The 22,252-nt window shown below is 43.5% G+C and overlaps 1 protein-coding gene and 3 long non-coding RNA genes across 4 annotated transcripts in view; 2 read left to right on the top strand and 2 right to left on the bottom strand.

Moving 5' to 3' along the window:
* The window catches only part of LOC125965699 (uncharacterized), a 147,702-nt gene that overhangs the window by 114,803 nt on the left and 10,647 nt on the right, over window positions 1-22,252 (bottom strand). The window contains exons 3-5 of the mRNA XM_049716403.1: window positions 18,097-18,897; window positions 6,667-6,757; window positions 4,181-4,242 (exon numbers count right to left, since the gene is read on the bottom strand). Coding sequence (XP_049572360.1) covers window positions 4,181-4,242; window positions 6,667-6,757; window positions 18,097-18,897 — 954 coding nt within the window. The remainder of the gene's footprint in view (window positions 1-4,180; window positions 4,243-6,666; window positions 6,758-18,096; window positions 18,898-22,252) is intronic.
* On the bottom strand, window positions 6,776-13,526 carry LOC125964829 (uncharacterized). The gene is made up of 5 exons (XR_007478101.1): window positions 13,310-13,526; window positions 12,129-12,237; window positions 11,090-11,153; window positions 8,722-8,963; window positions 6,776-6,886 (listed from the first exon to the last, which is right to left on the bottom strand). It is a non-coding gene; the product is annotated as an uncharacterized LOC125964829 (long non-coding RNA).
* LOC125964837 (uncharacterized) lies at window positions 12,446-13,438 on the top strand. The gene is made up of 2 exons (XR_007478116.1): window positions 12,446-13,049; window positions 13,177-13,438. It is a non-coding gene; the product is annotated as an uncharacterized LOC125964837 (long non-coding RNA).
* LOC117203198 (uncharacterized) lies at window positions 13,587-15,838 on the top strand. Its single transcript, XR_007478115.1, has 2 exons — window positions 13,587-13,976; window positions 15,606-15,838. It is a non-coding gene; the product is annotated as an uncharacterized LOC117203198 (long non-coding RNA).

Genomic DNA, 22,252 nt, shown 5'->3' with positions numbered 1-22,252 from the left:
AAAGGTTGACGACAACTGAGAACATCTGTCTCAGACTCTACTGGAGGCATTCACCAAAAACAGAGTTACAGGACCTTACACCTGACCAGCTGGAGAAGGGGTCTAGTAATTGCATGATTTTTCAGCACATAAATGTTTGAGAATCACTGCCATTTTGAATGTGTGTTTCACTTGTCTGTTTTTCCAGTGGACTCTACTTCCTTGCAAGGAAGGTTTGTGAAGATTTGTTGCTGTTGTTTGCATTATTAGTTTTATTATGCTAATTCTAGAATCTCTGGTGCATAGTGCAATCTCAGGCAGGAAGTAGTGGCTCATTAAAACAGGTATCCCAAAAGTCTTAGTAGAACTTCAAGATTAATTCCTTCAGGAAGAGGTAAAATTGTCATTAGATGCAGATGATATGATACTATATAGAGAAAACCCTAAAGACTCTACATGAAAACTACTACAACTGATAAACGAATTCAGCAAGGTAGCAGAATACAAGATTAACATACAGAAATTGGTTGCATTTCTTTATACCAACAATGAAATATCGGAAAGGGAATGTAAAAAAACAATGCCTTTTAAAATCACAACCCCAAAAATAAAATACTTAGGAATAAACCTCACCAAGAAAGCAAAAGACTTATACGCTGACAACTGTAAGACATTAATAAAGGAAAGTGAAGATGATTCAAAGAAATGGAAAGACATCTCATGTTCTTGGGTTGGAGGAATTAATATTGTTAAAATGCTCATACTACCCAAAGCAATCTACAGATTTAATGCGATCCCTATCAAATTACCCATGACATTTTTCACGCAATTAGAACAAATAATCCTAAAATTCATACAGAACCATAAAAGACCCACAATTGCCAAAGCAATCCTGAAGAAAAAGAACAACGTTGGAGGCATAGCCACCCCAGACTCAGACAGTACTCCAAAGTCACAGTAATCAAAACAGCGTGGTATTGGCACAAAAGCAGACATATGGATCAATGGAACAGAATACGGAGCCCAGAAATAAACTCACACACCTCAGTTAAAGAGACAGTCTCTTCCGCAAGTGGTGTTGGTAAAGTTGGACAGCCTTATATAAACCAGTGAAGTTAGAACACATCCTTTCACCATACACGAAAATAAACTCAAAATGTCTTAAAGACTTAAACATAAGACATGACACCATAAAACTTCTAGAAGAGAACACAGGCAAAATATTCTCTGACATAAATCATACCAATGTTTTCTTAGGTCAGTCTCCCAAGACAATAGAAATAAAAATGAAAATAAACAAAGGGGACCGAATCAAACTTACAAGCTTTTGCACAGCAAAGGAAACCATAAACAAAATGAAAAGACAACCTACAGAATGGGAGAAAATATTTGCAAATGATGCGACCAGCAAGGGCTTAATTTCCAAAATATACAAACAGCTCATACAACTTGATGACAATAAAAGCAAACAACCCAATCAAAAAAATAGGCAGAAGACTTAAAGAGACATTTCTCCAAAGAAGAAATACAGATGGCCAATAGGCACATGAAAAGATGCTCAACACTGCCAATTATTAAAGAAATGCAAATCAAAACTACCATGAGGTACCACCTCACACCAGTCAGAATGGCCATCATTAAAAAGTCTACAAATAACATATGCTGGAGAGGGTGTGCAGAAAAGGGAACCCTCCTACAACACTGTTGGTGGGAATGTAAGTTGGTGCAGCCACTGTGGAAAACAGTATGGAGGTTCCTCAGAAAACTAAAAATAGACCTACCATATGATCCAGCAATCCCACTCCTGGGCGTATATCCAGACCAAACTATAATTCAAAAAGACACATTCACCCTGATCTTCACAGCAGCAATATTCACAATAGCCAAGACATGGAAACAACCTAAATGTCCATCAACAGATGAATGGATAAAGACGATGTGGTACATATATACAATGAAATGCTACTCAGCCATAAAAAAAGAATGAAATAATGCCATTTGCAGCAGCAACATGGATGCAGCTAGAGATTATCATACTAAGCAAAGTAAGTCAGAAAGAGAAAGACAAATACCATGATACCACTTATATGTGGAATCTAAAATATGACACAAATGAACCTATCTATGAAACAGAAACAGAATCAGAGACATAGAGAATAGACTGGTGGCTGCCAAGGGGGAAGCAGGTGGGAGAGGGATGAACTGGGAGTTTGGGATTAGCAGATGCAAACTGGTATATATAGATTGGCTAAACAACAAGGTCCTACTATATAGCACAGGGAACTATATTCAATATCCTGTGATAAACCATAATGGAAAAGAATATGAAAAAGAATGTATATACATATGTATAACAGAGTCACTTTGCTGTACAGCAGTAATTAACACAACGCTGTAAATCAAGTATACTTCAATAAAAAATAAGTTAATTAAATTTTTAAAAAGATTAATTCCTTCAGAAGAACAAGTACTACACATTCACAAAAAAAGCACCCTTTGAAAGTTTAAATTTTTGAATTTCTTTGCCACTTCCTTAGTTTTGATCATCTTGGACAATATATTTTTAATATTGACTTTTAAAAAGAACTGTGTTTCAGTGTTTGCTATCCTTAGACAGAAAGAGATAAGTACAACTAAATACTTATTTTTCAAAAGTCTCAAAAGTATAAGGGAAATGAAAGTAATTATATCTTCAAATGATTTTGGGGTATGTTTCTAATTTCATACTTCTGATGCGATTAAAGACTAAAACTGTATTAAGACATTTGAGACATGCCGCATTGGTATTAAATGAATTTAATTTTGTGTAAAGTGGTAGAAATATTTTCTTCAGCGAACATACCTGCAAATATAAAATCACAACCATAAATCTACAAAAAAGCAAGCTATTGAATGAAATCTGATTGGTTATTTCCCTGCAGTATGGATCTGCTAATAATTTAATTTACTACTTGCTAACAGAAGCCAAAATTTAAATATACCTATATATATATGTGTGTGTATGTATATATCTCTTCAATTTTAAATCATTCATATATATGAACAAGTATACATACACATATATAACAATTGTTCATATATATATAGATAGATAGACAGATAGATAGATATACAATTTAAATTAAAGAAAGTACATCTGGTGGCCTATTTTTTCCCCCCGATTCCTAAAGAACACCATATTCTATTCTAGGCAGTGGAATGTCAATCCACCTTAAGGGTTGTTCAATGAGCATATCTGAGAAACCACTGGTTTAGCCAATGATGTACTTATTGAGGGAGGCCCTAGTGCCACTGTCAAGAGCTTATCCACAGGAGAGATAAGAAGGTACTTGTTTGGTTTGTGAAAAGAAGGAGTAGTGAGGAATGGCAGGTAGCTGCAGGCTGATGACACGTGATGTCCATATATATGTAGAACCAACACGCCCATAATTGCACCCATTTTCCATACCCAAATCCAAAGCCTTTATATCATTAATCCCAGGCAAAAATGGTAAGATTCATGTGTGTTACTATCCCACGGCTTCAAGACGCCTATAAACTAATATGAGTATGTCTTAGTTTTATCAGTGGAGGACAAACCAGGCTTCTATCACCAAGGCCCATTCCATAACAGGCAAACCAGTCCAAGACTTCTCTGAGTGCTGCAGGAGAGTCTATGGAAGGGGCGCTCACTCCACTGTGATGCCTAAAATGCCTTTGCACAGAGCAAACATTCAATACATGCTGAGTGAATGAACGAGTGAACTGGTGTCATAAAACAGGCTTATTTGAGGGAAATTCCATTCAACGGCTGGCATTCCTTCCTACCCATCTTAACTGTTAAGCTTGCCATCAGACAAAAATTTAATTATAAAACGTTAGAGTTGAGGAAATTTTAGAAACTTTCTACTCTCCAGAGGTATACAACTTTAATTTAGTGGTAAAAATCACTAGGAGTGATTGAGGAGTCTATCAGACCTGAGTCCAAATTCCACATCTACCATATTTTCGTGAGCAAATAACTACTTCTGAGGCTCTGTTCCATGTATGCATTATGGGATATCATAATAATACATACATTAATTGTATGACTATCAGGGGATGAAATGACACAACCCATTTGCCATGGTCGGCTAAGTAATTTGCACCAAGTAAGCACTCAAGACATTAGCCAATATTAATAGCGGAGAGATGAAAACAAAACTCTGGGACTGATGCCTACCTTAGTGGCCCCAGTGGTCATAATGACTTTCTTCCATTCAGCCTGCTCTCTTCTCACTAAGGCTAAGGAAGAGAAGATGAACAAATTAGGAATAACAATTTGAAAATGGTTTTATACTCCCTGAATGAATGGAATTATAATAAAATGATTCATGAGTTCTGCAGAAATATGATGAGACTTTAGATCTTTATGTTAGTTCTCTACAAAACCAATTTATGGCCCTAAGATGTACCTTCCCACCCAGCCCCATCCTTACCAGGATCAAATATCATTGTAAATGGAAAAGTCAACAACACATAATCAACAAGCTAAGTTACAAGCCAGTGAAGTCTCGGAGGTTTGATAGAGAAAATTCAGATTTATCATTATATGTAAAAATAAGATGATATGAAGAACTCAATCTAAAAAATATTACCTGGAGATCTATAATCTCTACAATAGTGCTATAAAAAGTAAAGAGCTAGAAATCTATTTAGATGGTTTTCCTTATAAGAAGGCACTTTCTGTATAACTTCTAATGTACTATTGATGAGAACAATTCAACAAAATTCAAATAAATACCTGCAGATGTCCTACAAGAAGAAAAGAACAGAGTTAGATGTGACAGGGGATAACTGGACTTCAGGATGAGTAAGACCCTATACTTGACCTCAATAAATTAACATGAAATACAGTGGATGAGTCATGTACAGAATGTCAGAATTCTAAAAGGCCAAGCTAAGTACCAAAAGGAACATGTGGGGACTCTTAAGAAGGAAATAAAATATTGGTTAGTTGATTACGAAAAGGCAGAAGGGAGTAGGTTCCCTTTGGCTGCTCTTTGAAGAGATCACTTCCTTTCCCCCCTAGTCCTGAGGCTAGGGTGGCATGGGCAATAGAGGAATGTGGGGACTGAGAATCATTTCTACTCTCACCAGAGTGGCTGGAAGCAGATTTTCTTACCAGGATGTCATGTAGTAGTATGCTAATATTTAAGGGTTCTTGAGGTCAGAGAGAAGGGTTTGACTACTCCGGCTCCATCTCTTGCTGTGGGTCAAGTTTCTTACCTTTCCAACACCTCGGCGTCTTTATCTGAAAATTGGGGATGATGATAATGTCTCCCACCTGAGTGTGAGAACTACATGATATAGTGCATACGCAGGGCTAAATTTGGCGCCTGGCAAACAGAAAGTGCTCAGTACGGCAGGCGAGTGTAGTGACAATAAAGGCAAAGATGACGGGGGTAGTGCCGGTGCTGCTTCTGCCCCCAGAACAGGCTCTGACTGGGAGAGAGTTAAAGCACCTTTGGGTTCGTGGGGGTTTATATATAAGCAACGGTTGATCAATGTGAGCTGGTTGTCCAAATGATTATGTGCAATCTAAGAAAAAAATGGGCCTCGGATCTGCTCAGCTACTTAATAATATTAGCAGCGGTAGTAGTCAAAGAAGCTAAATTTTATGAAGTGTTTATATGCCAAACAACGTGCTGAACGTTTTAAAAGGATTTACTCACTTATTACAACGAGGCTATATGCTAGGTCCTGATAATGTTATTCGTCTCTTTCAGATGTTGACTGAGCCTCAGACGGGTTACAAAAGCACCTAAGATCCTGTTGTCAGTACATGATGGAAATGAGTTCAAATCCAGCCTGTCTGACTTGTTCTTAATCACTAAGGTATGAAATTAAGCATGTTGCCCTTTGCCTGATTCTCCTCCTGAGGCCTGAATATTTCACTTAGCTGAGTGCAGAAGAGAGAAAATTCTCTCTCCTTGACCCAACTTGGCATCAATATCCAACTCCCCTTCTCAAAATGGGTTGCTTCAATGAGCAGCAATGAATGCCAGGTCGTGGACCAGTCACCTTGATGACTAAGAGTCAGACACTAGGGAAAGAAAATGCTCTGTGACAAACCTACCCTTGTACAGAAACAAGACAGAAATGGGGGGACAGGGCAGAAGATAATGGAATAAGGCATAGGAAAAATAGCACCTGGCATCGTGACAGTAATAATAATAATAGTAGTAGTAGTAGTAATAGTAATAATAATAGACTTTACTATGCTCTAGGCACTGTATTAAGTGCTTGGTGTAAGTGACTTCATTTTAACATTGAAAACAAGTCTATGGGGATGAAATATTATTAACATCATTTTATAGGCAGGAGTATTGAGGTTCAGGTAATCAGGTAAATTGCCCAAGCTCATATGGTTAGCAAGTGGAAAGCAGAGATTTGAACCAGCACCTACACTCCTAACCATTATGCTATAACCATTATGCTGAAAACATAAGAATTCCAATGGTCTTTCCCCATAACCCACTCCTGCACTCCAGACTTAAATAGTCCAAGATCAAGAGAGAGCAAGCTTGGAGTTGCCACTCTTCAGTAAGTGTCAATCATTTCAAAACAGTGTATTTGCTAACAAGATGCAGTTCCTGTGATAATCTTCTCAACCAGGTATCAAGAAACAGGAAGCAAAGATTCAAGTAACAGTATGTTCCTACTTACGAGGAAGGTGGGACAGCATAGTTGACACTGGGCTTAACTGTTCTGGAAAACGTGGTCCCAGTAGGCATACACGCTGGTACATTTTCCCCACCTACCAAATACAAAAGAAGTATTTCATTTCCATGTTGCTCTTCAAAGTTCCACCTCATTCGTGCCTGTCATTCATCCTCTGGCCTCTTCCTGTCTCCATTTCTGTACAGAAAGGTGCTGAGTCTCTGCTCTCGGATACGAAAAGGGTGTGTTAGGAGAGGGAGCCATGGTACCTCGATGTCTTTTTTTTTTTTCATCTTAATTCTATTATGCCAACTCCACTGAACTTAATTAGAGTGAACACAGAATTACACAATTACCCTCTGTTCTATTCTTCAGATGTTATATTTTGATAAAATTTACGACATGCTGCTCTCCCCTTGAACACCAGATGAACACTAGAAATGGATGTGTGTTGACATAAAATCTGTTATAATTACAATTAAAGTACAGCTTACATAATGATAGTGTTATCATAAAATTATAGATGTGTAGAGACAACGTGGTCATGCATTTTTTAGTATAAGTACATGCTTAGACCAATATCTGTTAGCGGAATGAAGATGGAAGAGAATTTTGGTTAAGCCACAAAGGCTGTTTAAGGACTTGCAAATAGCTAAGGGAAACTCAAAGACCAGTAAGATAATATTTCCCCTGCCATGTTTTCAATTGCAAAGTGAAGGGAAGATGTGAAAGTAAGTACCCCTATGGAAATTACAAGACAAGTACATTTTTTTCCTTGAATACCTGGGTAAATGCTTAAATTCTAATGTATATCACTGATGCAAATTTTCAACTGAGTTTGATAAATCATAAAATAATAATTATACATGTATGTATATAAAACTGCATGGAACTAGACAGTTCAGAATTACTTCTAATTAAAGAGGTACCCTATGACAACTAACTTAAACCTTACAAAATATGGTTCCAAGTACCCTATCAGAGTGAAAAGTAGGAGACTGAAAGGTTTACTGTAAATGTTTGTAGTCATGGTGTCTTAACTAAAACTACTGTGTCACAAATACTATTAAAATAATTGTGACATTTTATTCACTTTTACTGCAAACAACAAAACAAACTATAGGTATTTTTTCATTTCAGGTAATTATTTTAGCTAACAGTTATTAAATGTTTTGAGAAGACAGAGTGCTAATTGCATTACTTCATTTTATCTTTAAAATAGCGCTTCCATGTAATTATTCTTAATATCTCCATTGTATTAAAGTGTATCTCTAGTTTAGACCTTTCTTCAGAACTGCAGACTTGTGTATCCAACTGTGTACTCGGCATCTCTACTTGGACGTCACGAAAACATCTCAAATCTTATACCTCCAAAACTGGTCTTTAATCCCCCAAACATGCTCTACCCCAAACTTTTTCCATCTTAGGTGACAGTAACCACACCTTTCCAGTTCCCCAGGCCCTAAATCTCGAATTCACCCTTGACCCCCTCTTCCTTTCCATTCTTGCATTCAATCTACCACGAAATGCTATCACAACCTTCCCAATGTGCCACTTCTGAGAATTACCAGCCGCTAGCAGCCTGGTGCAGGCCACCAACATAGACCTCGAGGATCCTGTAGCCACCTCCCGAGATTCTCCCTGACTCCACTCTCTCCCCACATCCTCAAGGCCACAGATAGAGTTACGCTTTTCAAACAAGAGACAGTTCATGCCACACCTTGGCTAAAATCCTGCCCCTGGCTGCCTACATTTAGAGTAAAAGACACAATGCATGTGATGGCCTCCCAGGACTTACCCAATCCATCCCATCACATATCCGACCTCCAGCCCTCCTGCTGTCTCTTCCTCCCCACTGGCTAAGTCAGCCAGGGTGGCCTCCTTGATATTCCTCCAAGCTGCCCGGCATATTTCTGCCTTAGAGTTTTGGGACTGGTTATTCTTGCTCCCAGGGAGTGGTCTCCCCATCATACATTCTGACAACTCCCTCACTTCAAGTCTTTGCTCAAATGTCAACTTATAAAATCCACCCTGACTACCCTATTTAAAATCAGAACCTACCTGTACACTCCTCCAGCACTCCCAACCCAAGCCTCTTCAGGGAGCTTCACATCCTTTTCCTTATCCCGTAGCACCCATCAACTTGTGACAAAGCATAGAATTTATTTATAACATCCGTTTCCACACGAGAGTGTAAGGAGGGAGAAAGCATGCAAGAAGGAGCACGCAGGCAAAGGCTCTTGTCTAATTTATTCATTGATACGTCCAAGCATAGAGAACAGGAAGATGCTTGATAAACAGTCCTGAAAAAGATACAGATGAGGAAACTAGTAGTAAAGCTCAGAAAGTTTAAGCAACTTCTTCAAGGTTCTAGAGCTAGAAGAGGGTCACAGTAGAATTCACACTTGGGGATGTCTAACTTCAAATCTCTTAGCCGCTCTGCTATCTTTTTTTTTTTTTTTTTTTCTTTGCGGTACGCAGGCCTCTCACTGTTGCGGCCTCTCCCGTTGCAGAGCACAGGCTCCGGACGCGCAGGCTCAGCAGCCATGGCTCACAGGCCCAGCCGCTCCGCAGCATGTGGGATCTTCCCAGATCAGCTCACAAACTCTCAACCACTGCGCCACCAGGGAAGCCCCTCTCTGCTATCTTAAGTCCATGCAATTCAGGATTTGTTTTAATCAGTGCCATGGAAATTCTCACTCCACTGAATAGGATCACTAAAGTGTTCTCTGTCTAGATTTATATACATATTTTCCATTTAAACAAAGGAAACAGAAGAGGGGAATTCATCATGTGTTATTGCGGTAGTTTTACAGCAATTTTAGCAATAATGACATTTAAGTAATAGTGATATTTAATGATAGCATAATAATAATAAAATAATAGCTCTTAAATGTATTGAAGACGAATCGCATGCTAAACTCGGTGCTAAAATATTTCCATGTATATTTTGTGCAAAATCCTTATGAATATTCTATCAGATGAGCTTTATGTGTAACTCCACCAGGCATACTTCTCTTATTCCGCTTTCAAAGATAAGGAAATTGATGAGAAGTGTGGTAACCGTTTGATCAAGATGAGACTGGTAATAAGTTGTGAGTATGAATTTAAATTCAGATCTAACTCCAGAATTTGATTCTCAATCCATACATGAAAATTCTGATAATTCCTTTGATAAGGGTATGTTCTCTCCTGGAAAACATCCCCCATTATGTCCGCCTGTGCTCATACCTTCAGAACACAGTCAAGTTTGAAACATGATAAAAATGTTTAAATAGTGTGCTTTAATAAATGGAAATATCTTCATCTAAACAATAACACAAAAAGGCAGGCTGAGCCCTTTGAAGTGGCTTCGTTGCTATCCTCCATCCAGAACAAGAGAAGGAATCAACAGCTGCAGAGTAAAGAAAGCATGAAACCCAGAGATGGAGGATTCTGTAAATGACCAATTACAAGACTATTAAGCCACACTTTCATAGCAAGAGGCAAAATGTTCCATTAAACTGAAAATTCTTCTACCCCTCACTCCAAGGCCCACACAAACATTAATGTTGCATTTATTAGGATGTATTTCCTGTGCTCTATCAACGTGACTTTCAGCAACTGTATTAATACAGTCCTTTCGCTTCGCACATATATCTGAATGATGGATTCCATTACTGGAGTTTTGTAGAAAGAGTGGAGTGACTGAAGTAAAGTTTGGGAAGAGCCATCATAATCCATAATGATGGGCACTGAATCAGGACAAGAAGAAACCTCTCTTCTCATTTATTTGAATGAAAATTCTACTATATATTTATTGCCTCTGTACAGGGCCATCTGTTGAATAATGGAAAACAAGCATCTTTCATTTGCAGGTAGGATTTGTGTGCTCAAGTTTCGATGGGCCTGCAGAATTAATCTTGTTTTAGAAATGAAATAAAATGTAATTTCTTACTGTAAGTAGATGTGGTTAAGCAACTGGCAACTTTGATGTCTTTAAATCACTGCAGTTTCAGGGTAGGCAAATCTATAATTATTTCAAGCACTTCTTTCCTGGTGCAACAACTGAGCAGTGTACATAGTGGTCAACAACCTGGGCATTGTCAGACGACTTAAGTTTGAATCTAGACTTTGCCACTCACCAGCTATGTGACTTTCAGCTATGAGAAGCACTTTCTTCAGCTTTACAGTGTGGATTATTATATGCCCTTTGCAGAACTACTGTAAGAACTAAATGTATATGGGCACAGTGGCTCATAGTAAGGGCTCAAATTAGTACTGTGGTCACTACTAGTAGTATTGAAAAGAAATTAGAACTTCTATTCTCATAAAGTGGGATATGTGTCCCTTTATCATTGTAATTTCATATCATTTTACTTTTGACCTTATAATTTAATAGCTTGATCCAAGAAACATTTAGCAGTAAATATAATTGAAAGAAGATTACCTGTCAAACATGAAATACTGTAGTATCAAGTGTGCTGGCACAATACTCTTCTCAGATAATTAACCTGTAAAAATATGTTATTGTCTTCTTTTTAATTAAGCACATTGAACATATATATTTACTGTGCCAATTGGCGAAAGGTCCATTAATTAATCAGTCTAACTATATGTTGCATAAACGTCTTCTAAACATAATCGTATATGTATTTTATTTGTTGGGAAAATGTGTTTGAGATTGTTCTTTTCTGCCTATTTAAAGTAAAAGAGGGTGAGAAGTAGAGTTAGGCTTAATGTACTTTGTACTCCATTATGCCATGAAAATGCTTCTGTGCCCTGGAGACAACAACAAAAGATTTGCTTTAATGACAAGAATCAAGTATGTTCTAAAGCTTCCAGGTAGGAGGCGTAGAGGTTGCAGTTTATATCAGAAGTATTTGCTCTCTCTCTCAACTGCGTCTAGATGGGAAAGATGTGGTCACAAATGCTTCAAGGTGATATAGTAAATGTTGGAAAGAGGGGGGGTAGAAGGCAGATTTTTGAATATCTCAGACCTGAGCTAGAAGGATTTTATTTAAAGAAAATAGCGGATATGATTTTTCACTTAAGGAATGCCAGTCAGCAAACCTGACATTAATGTAGGAAATTAGCTCTTTTAGCTATGATGCTTTCAAATGCACATTACTGAAAACAAATTCAAAATAGTCAAAGGAAATTTAAAAACAAAAACCAAACAACAACAACAACCTCAACAAACAAGTACTAGAAATTCAGGGATGCAGCCATATTCAGATACAGTTGGATCTGGAAGTTCCAGAGTATCAGCAGGGTTCCAGCTCTCTCTCCATCGCTCAGCCCTGCTTACCTCTGCAAGACTTTATTTTACAGAAAGTCTCTTCTTGTGCTGGATGGTCACTGGGAGTCCCAGAGTCATATCTCCCCAGCTTAGAAATTCCAGAGAGAAAAGACAATTCTTCCATTTCTCTCTGAGACAAAAGTCCTGGGGAGGAGTCTGATAGACTTAGCCGAGGTCAGATGCCTACCCATGAGCCAATCACCTGCTTTACTGGAGTTCAGTCCCTGGGCGACTCATCCCCGGGGCCCGTGAGGAGGCAGGATGGCATTATCTGGCAGTTCTCCAAGAAAAGCCTGCTGTTTTCGTAAGATGAAAGGGGAGAGGACATGGATAATGAAACCTGTATCTGCTTCTGTAAAATCCACAGAATCTTACTCCCTGCCCTGTGTCGATGACCATGCAGTAAGCTGACCCAGGAGGTCATTTTTCCCACAACAGTCTTTATATATATGACTAAGGAACACACTGGTAAAAGAATATGGGAGAAAGTCTGAGTATGACAAGTCAGCTAGACTGATATTAACTAAAAAAGCTGTGTGAAAATATCCTTAAAAAGTTGCCCCCAACTCACTCAAAGTCCAAAGTTGGAGCTGGAAATACAATGTCATGGAGTTTGGATAAGAACAGGTTTTCTCCAAGCTGAACTATGACACAGAGATTAGAGACTTCTAGAAACTTTACTTTTTCAAAGAAAAAACATCACATGAGAAAAATGAGGCCTAGAAAAATTAAATGACTTAAGCTAACTAATGGCAGGACTGAGACTAGAGTATACTTTGTGTAATTGGCTATGGTCTTTTTTTTGTTTGTTTTTTTTGTTATCACTTCAGAACGAGACAAACTTAAAGAAAGGAAACACAACCAAAACTCAGTGGTTGGAAAAGAGATGGATGTGAACGCCCACTTGTTTCTTACGTATAAAGTTACCCCTCGCAGTGTTTTGGAGGAGAAAACGCTGGCTCTTCCCAACGTTGGTTACATACACAAAGATTCCAAAGACAAGACAAGTGCTTTGCAAACAAAGTAACTAGAACCAGCTCAGGCTTCCCCGCGCCGGGTCCTACGTTCCACGGTCAGAACCACCAACTGTATCCCCCCGGGTAACAAGGTGATTCAGAAAAGCTGGCGCCTTCAGAGAAGGGAGAAAACTTAGCCGGGAAGAGAGTCAGGAGAAAACTTGCTCAGCTTCTTGCTGGGGTCTGAAACGATCCCAATAGAGTCCTTAAACCCCTCAGGTTTCCCCAATCAAGCACCCTCGCCTCCAACCTGGGCCACCCCAGATCTGACTATCAGACGACAGAAGTCTGCGGACGCACGGAGAGCTGACCACCCCACGAGAGGGACCTACGCGCGGCCGCGCCCACTCACCCGCCGCTCCCCGGGAGACGGGAGACCAGCCCGGGGTCCAAGTCCTGGGCGTGGCAGACTCGCCCCTCTCCGGGCCCGGCTCCAGCTCACCTCGGCGCGGCCCGCCTGGGCGCCGCCATCTTGACCACATAGGGGGCCTCGCGCCGGAGGCCCCTGAGCGGGCGCCCTGAGCGGAGCCGGAGCGCCGGGGAGGCCCAGGTCGGCGTCCTACGTCCCCCGCGCGCTCGCGCCCCGTCCACGAGCGACGAGAGTCCCGCACGCAGCGCCCGACCCAGGCTTCCGCGGAAGCGGCGCCCCGCGCAGCCCGCACCGCGGCTCAGGCGGCGCCGAGGGCGGCCCGGGCGGAAGAGCGGGCGCGGGGCACGCGCTCGGTAACCTGGCAACGCGGAGCAACCCGGCGTCTCCGGCGAACCCCAGCCCTCCACCGCGAAGAAGCACGGACCCCCGCACCAGCCGCCCAGCCCGCGCCGCCCCTCGGTCGCTCCGCCCGCCGCTGCCCGCTGGCTATGGTCTTTTAAATCCATGATACAACGTCTATATGTAACAAATCTGTTAAACCCTAAATGTTTATGATACTCAAGTAATCCATTATCTGAATTATTCTTGAAGATAAAACATCCAAGACTTCTTAATTGTATAGGTATACATACATAAAATACACGTGGAGGTAACTTCAAATATAGTATGTGCCTGTCTCTATTCCTTCCCTCTCCGCTCTTTTAAAAAATGCCCCTTTAAAAATTGCCCACTCACCATCTGTTAGGTAAATTTGCTGAAACACAGTAAATGTGGAGACAGAAATTGTTATAGAGACTATTCCAAATGACACTGACACCTGTATTTATGAAATTTTTAAAAGGGTAAGTTAGAGTTGTTTTTTTTTTTTTTAAATCCCACTATAGTAACACCACATCATCCTAGGTGCCCAGTTCTATCCAATTACATAAGATGGAGAAAGAGAGAGAGAGAGAGAGAGAGGAGAAAGAGAAAGAAGAAAGGAAGAAAACCAAGTACTTATGTATAAAATGTTGCTCCCAAAGTTTGAGATTATACTCAAGCATCAATGAACAGAAGGAAAACACTTACAAATTTACAAATGTATCTCATTTATGGTATGAGGGACACAGGTTTAGATTTGCAACACGCTCCCACAAGGGTCAAATTGACCACTTTTTTCTATTAGTTGCTCTCGAGAGAACAAAACAATGGAAACAGATGCCATTCAGTTCCAAGTCTATAGCTTAGACCATGTCACTGCACATGAAATATTGTTCATTCAGAGTCAGCACATAGCAAGAGTAATTTATACTCTCAGAGTGTTTGCTCTCAAGTCAATAGCAGAGAAGCCTTGAATAAAAACGTTCCCATTACTTTCCATTGTAATAGATCTTACTTATAGCCCATGAAACAGTGGTCAGAGGAGATTTATTCTTTGGACACCATATTATATAATCTCTCCACTTTAAGCCATCCCCCACTCGGCGATTATTTTTTAAATATGTTACTCGTAGTCAATATTAATTTACCTTTAATCTTTCTTAGCATTAGGAGAGTATTATTTTGTACAGGCTCAGAAACAAATCTCCCGAAATTCCTCCCTGATGCTCCCTTCAGGCTGAAAATGCATTGCAGGGTGGCTGCAGTGACTTAATTCTAGTTGGCAGAGCCCTGGCCACACACTAATTTCATTAGCCTCAAACTCCTGGATTTGAAAGATCCACTGAATATGATTCCTGCCCTCTGACATGTCACTTACTAACCAATTCAGTGTGCATACAGAGGAAAGGACTTGCTCAGCTCTGGCCCACCGGCAGGCAGGTGAGAATTCCCAGTCAGAGACACTGTTTACATCTGAGTGGTCATTCTTGCCCGGGTCCTCATTTTCAGGAAGGAAGTTCAATCCAGGCTTTGCCGGCAGCTGCAGCATTTGTTACATCCATTACTAGCTCCTTGTTCCTTCCTGCCCCCCAGTGCTTAGCATCCCCCATTTCAGTCACTAAGTCTTCCTTCCCCCAGCCTAGAAGCTTACCTCACCATAAATTTTTATCTCAAATGATAGGTTTGGCACATTCCCCACAGCAACCCACAGGGACTGGGGAAAAGAAAACTCAAATCTCTGGAGAGCTAAGAATTCAACCATTTAGAGGAGTTTCTTTTATACAGGACAGTCTTCATTGAGCTGAACCCTGCAATCCCAGAGAAGATTCACCTACCCGTTCTTTTCCTCTTTCCCTAAAGTGACTGTGTCTTTGAACAATGGGTCTGTGTCCCACTATTCTCTCTATTCATTTTGCAGGTTTACAGAGGCTGGGAAGCTGGGGACTGGACTTACATGCCAGGAGCTTCTAAGATCACACGCAAAAATAAGGCTACTGGAAGAGATTGTTGGAATCTATCTCTGTATATTTGAACATGGGCAGTGGTTAACCAGGATGCTCACACCAAGCTTATATCCAGCTTGCAGCACAAGCTACAAGTTGGTGCATCCCTCCTACTACCAGCCTCTTCTCAATAAATGCAGGTGAAAACTGGGGGCTCTTTTCCCTCAGCTGTTCATTCCAACATGAATAGCTGCAATTTGCAAACTAGAGGAAAATGACAGTGCTTTCTCTGAATGGTTTTGGTCCCAACGCACACTGCTAATGCTGGCATTCAGTTCCTTTCCTTCCCAGCCCAGGGAACGGGGGAACTAAGCATAAGGCAAGCGTTCTCTTTTCTTGCAAGTGCCTCAGATCCACACACCAGAGAAGGAATCAGCTCCCCCTGGAATCTTTTTCAGCAAACACAATCCTTCAGCCTAGTCGGCAAGCTCTCTCTTGACTTTAAGATTTCACTCTTTTTTCGACAGGCAGGCCCATCTGCAAGCTCCCAAGCTCCAAGTGAAGGCACCAAAATAATTTTTAAAATGTCAAACAGCAAATGTGCCTTCAACCCCCAGAGCTTCAGTAAAAATACCGTGAGTTGCCCCTGTGGTTCTCAGGTGACCTCTGGCCTCATCTTCCCTGCAGCGCTGCCTCCTCAGGTTCTCTAGTTTAAGCTCAGAGGTAAAGGAAGTGCTTCTGGGTTTTGCTTACAACAACCCAGGCTCTTCCTGAAAGCATTACCTCAAAGTGAAGGCTGCCCAGAAGCACTTTTGGCCTTGCAAACACCTAGAGGTGGCATACTCAACAGGTGCTAGGGACGCTCAGAGGCTCAGAGGGGCCATACCAGGCTGCAGCTTTAGACAGGCACCCCTCCTTCTGGCACAAACACAAACTTCATACCCCTGGGTGCTGATGTAGTGACAGCTTGAATCTCACAAGGAGTCCCCTCCAGAAACCCAACATGCTTCAGGAAAGGCACTTGAGAGGGAGCCAACTTTTTAGCTACGGGGAGCATAAGGGTCAGCCAGAACATCTGGAGAAGGGACTAACTGAGCTTGGGTCCTACCAGGCAGGGAGAGAGCTGTGCATTAGGAAAGGATCACTTCAAGACAGAGATGAACAAAAAACTTGGAGATAGGGGTAGAGAAGGAAAAGAGAGGCAGAAATTGAAAGGGAGAACATAAAAACAGAGAGACAAAAAAAAAAAAAAAAAGCAGGGAGAAAGAGACACAAGGAGAGAGACACACAGGAAGAAAGACAGAGAAACAAGAGAACCCATAGTCACGCAGACCCTGAAACTCAATTTCTTCATCCAGAAGCCATCCATCTATACCCCAGGGCGGCACAGGAGCCGTGGGGCCGAGGCTGCGGGAGCAGGCGGTGAGAGAGCACTGCAGCACCGCCCACCGCTCAGCGGGCCCGATCCGCCGTCCTCGCATCTTCCGCCGTTGCCCGCCTGCACCCGGAGCTAGAGGACCGCCCGGCCTTGCTCAGCGCACCCTACTGCCTCCCTCCAGGCGCCTTCTTGTCTGGCTCTGAGAATCGTCCTCAAAACCCAGGACTGGGGTTGGGGGCTGCGTTAGGGAGGTCGTGGGAAAGGATGGGCACAGGGTGGGTGCAGAAAAAGCGACTGTGTTTCGCAGTTAGCATGAGCTCACCTCCGGGCTCTGAGCTGGCAGGAGTAGAAAGCTGATCGCCCGGCTCCTGCCAGTGGCCGGATCGCAAAGGCAGTTTAGACGGTGCAAACAACTGCCCAGAGCAAATCACCTGGGGGCACGTCTGCCGGTGGCTTCTCCCCGCTTGAGGACAGTCCCCACGCCTTCCGCCCCATGCCCTCGCAGAGACAGGTTACAGGTCGGGAAATCCAACCCGAGCGAAATGGGCAATTCACGTCCAAATGTAGGTGAAGACCTAGCCTTCGGTTTAAGAACTGCCTCCCTAAGCTCTTCTCGAAATTTTCCAAGGCAGCTGCAGCTTGTCGGGCGGCTTGGGGCAGGGAAGCTGGGGAGTTGAGAAATGCCTAGTTTCTAGGCGTCTTCTCATCTTCCATATTCCTTGCGCCTAAGTGGCTCTCACAGGAGCCCGGCACTTTTACAAGCCTGTTTTGGAACCATATTTCACTCTAATGAAAACCCATTTAAATCATCGCCTTGTTTTTCGGAGACTGTTTCTTGTCAATGGGGCCATAAATCCAGAATGTCAAGCCGAATGGAGTGGAGCGCGGACAGGGGAGAGATGGAAGGGAAATGAATCAAGCAGGGAAAGTACCTCCTCGGGTGAGGTGGGAGGGACTCGGCAGGATCTCCAGGGTGGAAATGACCGAAGGCCGACCAGACCCCGCACCCCTGGAGTCCAAGCCAGCCTTCAGGATAAAGAGCGCGGGGAGCTACGGCGCGCTCTGCCCCGGAGGGAGCGCCCCCCTACCTGGAAAAGCCTCAGGATGTTGGCTACCATGATGGAGACCGAACTCCCCGAAGCCCCAGTCACTCCAACTACTTTCTCGGGATTGACAAAAACCGGAGGCTCGCCGTTGGTGCAGCGCACTTCGGAGGTGTCCTTCTGGATGAGCGCCTGGACGAAAGTGAGCGACTGTTCGAGCGCATAAGTGTCCCTGGAACAAGTGTCCAGGATCCGCGCTCCCAGCGTCACGTTGGGCAGCAGGTTGGGATCGCTGTTGATCTGGTCCAGGGCGTAGAGCATCGCTTCCAGCCTGTGGATCCCGTTCTCCCTCTTGATGTCGCCGCAGGGCACTCCGCTGGGACCCTTCGCGTGCACCGGAAACAGCCCCCCGAGGGTGACGTCCCCCTCGATCCGAATGGAGTGCGGGGCGTACATCTCCTGGCCGCGAGCCGCCGCCGCCAGCGCGCACAGAACCACCTCCAGCACGCAGCAGGGAAACTTCATCAAAGTCAGGGCGCGGAGCAGCTTCCCCAGCTGGACCATGCTGCTCCCGCGGCTGCCGTGGTGGCGGCGGCACTCGAGGGGACGGTGGCGGGCTCGCCGGAGTCCTGGCCCCTTGGGGTGAGCTCTTCCGGGAAAGCCCAGGGTCTCCTGCGGGCGAGGAGGGTAGGGGCGCCCGGGGAAGGGCAGCCGGCGAGGGTGGGGGGGGGGTCCCGCGGCGCCTGCCAGCTTGGGGCGCCGTGCGCTCTTGGGTTCCCCGGCCAGCGCGCCGCGCTCGAGCTCGCGCTCGGTGGCTTGCAGCTCGAGCTCTCCAACAGCCCAGCACTGGGGAGAGAGCGAGGATGGCTATCGCTTTAAATGCGCGTTCGGCTCCCTCTCCTCCTCCGCCCACTCCCTCCCACCCTCGCTCGCTCTCAGGCTCTCCCCACCCTTCCCAGCGCCCACCCTCCCCAGGGTTTTGCATCATCACGCAGGGAGGGGCTGCGTGCTGAGGTAAGGGGGGAGGGAATGGGTGGGCGGCTGTGGGGGGGGAGTACCTCTGATTGGGAGTTTCGAGGTCCCCAGGGAATCTGGGGATTGCAGGTCGCAGGCGAAGGCTGAGCTCCTGCTTCGGTCTCACTGTAGCAGCCGCTCGCTCGCCCGCCTGCACCCACACGCACATTCTAGGCACAGGGTGGCATCAGCCCCGGACAGGGCGGTTCTAGCTGGGGCTGACTGCTTCCAACCCTGAGGTCCGGAGCCGGGGCTGTCAGCGCCGGGAGAATGCGAGGTAGTCGAAGGTGATGCCGCCAAGCATGAAGGGTAGTAGGGAGACCCCAGTCTCTACTGCTAATTCGTCTGTGCCAGTTTTTCCTAAGAAAAACACACATACACACAGGAGCCTGATTTATGACCTAAAGAACCTTTACGCAGAGACTTCTCCGGGGCCAGGCACTGGGCTAGCCTGTAGGGAAAGACGCCAACAAGAAATGCTGGGAATGGAAATGCATCTTTGGTCTTCAGGGGTTACTGTGGCCGGAGCCGGATGAAGTAACCCTGGTCTCCAGTAAATCTGTGGCGGATTCGCTCCTTTTCTTCCTTTCATCGCAAGAGATGGAACAACTGAGAACTCTGCAGAGCGCACTTTCTTCTCTGGCGCTGACAGGTGTAAGGCTCCCTCCTACCCATTTCCAGAGATGCTTTTGGGCTGATGTCAGGTTTCCTCGGGCAGGAAATAGCAAGAAAGAGGTGGCAGTAGGAGGAGCAGACAGAAATCTCCCCATCGATCCAGTGATCCATTCTTCTTTTTTTTTTTTTCTGGCTGAAGATTTGGGGGGCTTGGGGAGTGGAATCAGGATGCCAGAGCAGGTTGTAGTGCAGTTAGGAAGCTGTTTTTCAAAGGTGTCCCCTCCTGCAGGTCCAAGCCCAAACTTGGCCCATTAAAGCAACAAGTGGCCCTAGTTCCTACACAAGGAAGGGCAATGTATCTGCCCTTGGTGCCCACGTGTACTGCTTATGGAGGTCTCTACTCTTGCTGAGCCTTTCTGTTGGAGTGCAGCGAAACTGTCTTATACAGAATTGAGGGCGCAGAGGAAACCAAAACAAGACTATACTTTCTGTTGTAATGTTAGTGCACTAAAGAAAAATGTCCTTGCACATAAACAAAACAACACACACACACACACACCCCTAAAAAGTCAGAAGTTGGGAAGTTGGTTGTCTCTTCCACCAACCACCTGTATGACCTTGGCACTTCTGTTCCTGTGCCTGAGTTTTACTTTGCCCATCTGTAAAATGATGACATTGAATTGAATGTTTTACAGGTTAACTTTTAACTTTCAAATCCTCTGTTGAAATAGGCCATGCACCTTTGGCCATGGTGTTCTTTTTAGACCAATATCCTTTGTTGCTTTATGTGTAGGGCACCCGTTTTTTGATACCCAAAAACACTTCAAACATTTCCTGGTACAGAGGATTTTATTTTTTTTCTTTTTGACCACCCATTTATCTTCCTTCTAGGGAGAGTCCAGTCCATCATTTTCTTTTCAGACATGCCCCTCCTCCAGGTTTCAATGCTTAAGGTTTGAGGAGGAAAAAAACCTTCTGGCTACAGTGTTCACGGAAGGGAATAGAGGCTAACAAGAGTTATGCAGGGCTAATCCCTGGACTTCTGCTGGAGTAACGAGGGTGATGACATAGGGTTACCACTGTCCAATAGACAATCCGTGCTGGAGTTAAAAGAAAAAGGAGCCTCCTTCCTCTAAATGCTTTATGTATATCTTTTGGACAATGTTACACTATTTGATTTTGTAAAAATATACCATTTTACTGCCATCTTCAAGAAAAGTGATGTAAAAACTATGCGAAGCTACCCCTGTATACAATGTGATCATCCGTCACTCATAGATGTGATGCCCTGCTATATAAGTGCACACCTTGTGCAACCTTATGCTGTGATGCGCCCGCCCCTTCCAGCCAGCCCTGGAGCTGCGAGCGTATAAGCCCGCAGCTGTGCCAGAAGCTCCCACATAAACAGGGAAATATTTGAATCCCTTAATGAGAGATACCAGAGAGGAGAAAAGGCAGAGAGAAGAAGGGGTGGGGAAGAGAGAGAGGGACCTGGTTAAAACATGTGAACTCCTGGATCCACATGTGCCTGAAAGATTGCCTCTTTTTTTTTTCAATTATAGAGTATTTTATTTCTGTTGTTTGAAGTCAAACTATCCTCTTGTAACTCACCTATTCTGCTATTCAATACATTGGATCAAAAAGGCTGGAACAAGTGCAATAGATATCCTGGTAAGGCAGCATTAGCTAGTTTGGAAAGGGGGAAAGAAGCAAAGCACTAGAAAGGCATCCTTGGGACACAAATACTGTGATCCTAGTATGTAGGCATCAGTACCTGAGGCTATATTTGATAGAGACTGTATCCTTATTTAGTTTTAATTTAAGGCTACTTAGTAGGCACTTGGTGCCAAAACGTATATTTGAAGAGCTGTGCTACAAGTGAGAACACTTGATTTTTCACCTGCCCATGGGAAGACCTATGTTCTCCTCTTCCATTTCCAGGTCACAGCTTGCAACTGCTCAACAAATAGTTCTTGGCTGACTGTTGAATGTTGCCTTACTCTGTGTTCTCTCTTTGCTCTCCTCATTCTCCCCAAACGTCTGGCAGCAATCATTATCTTCTTTTTGTTGCAGTCATCTGTGTGCATGTTTTATTTCCCTTGCTAAGCTGGAAGATCCTTGAGGGTAAGGGGCTAGGTATTATAAGGGGCTAGGTATTATTTATCTTTTTACCTCGGACAATGTTCAGAATGGTGTTTTGTACCTAAGAAGCACTCATGTGTTGAATGAATCAGAATTGGTTTGCCATTCCCCACTGCCTTTATCTCACAATAACAGAAACATAAAGTGGGCAGAGCAGAAACGACGGCAAATAAATTGTCCTCTTAGTCACAGAATGCAGTTTCTAGAACGTAAAGAATAATTAGTAGATTTTGAAATAACTTTGTTTTACAAAAATTTCATAAGATTGAAATACTCTAACCTTAAAGCTCTCGATCAACTCTAAAGGAGGGCTTTAATTGGCTCTTCCTGAGTCAAGCGTTTATTCCTGGGCTGATAACTGGGGCCATTGTCATAATAGAAAGTGTGATTTGTTACCAGAGAAAGAGGAAAGTGATGCTGGGCTTGCAAG

Source organism: Orcinus orca, chromosome 1, assembly GCF_937001465.1.
Source record: "Orcinus orca chromosome 1, mOrcOrc1.1, whole genome shotgun sequence".
Taxonomy (NCBI): domain Eukaryota; kingdom Metazoa; phylum Chordata; class Mammalia; order Artiodactyla; family Delphinidae; genus Orcinus; species Orcinus orca.
This window is presented reverse-complemented; position numbering and strand designations above follow the sequence as displayed.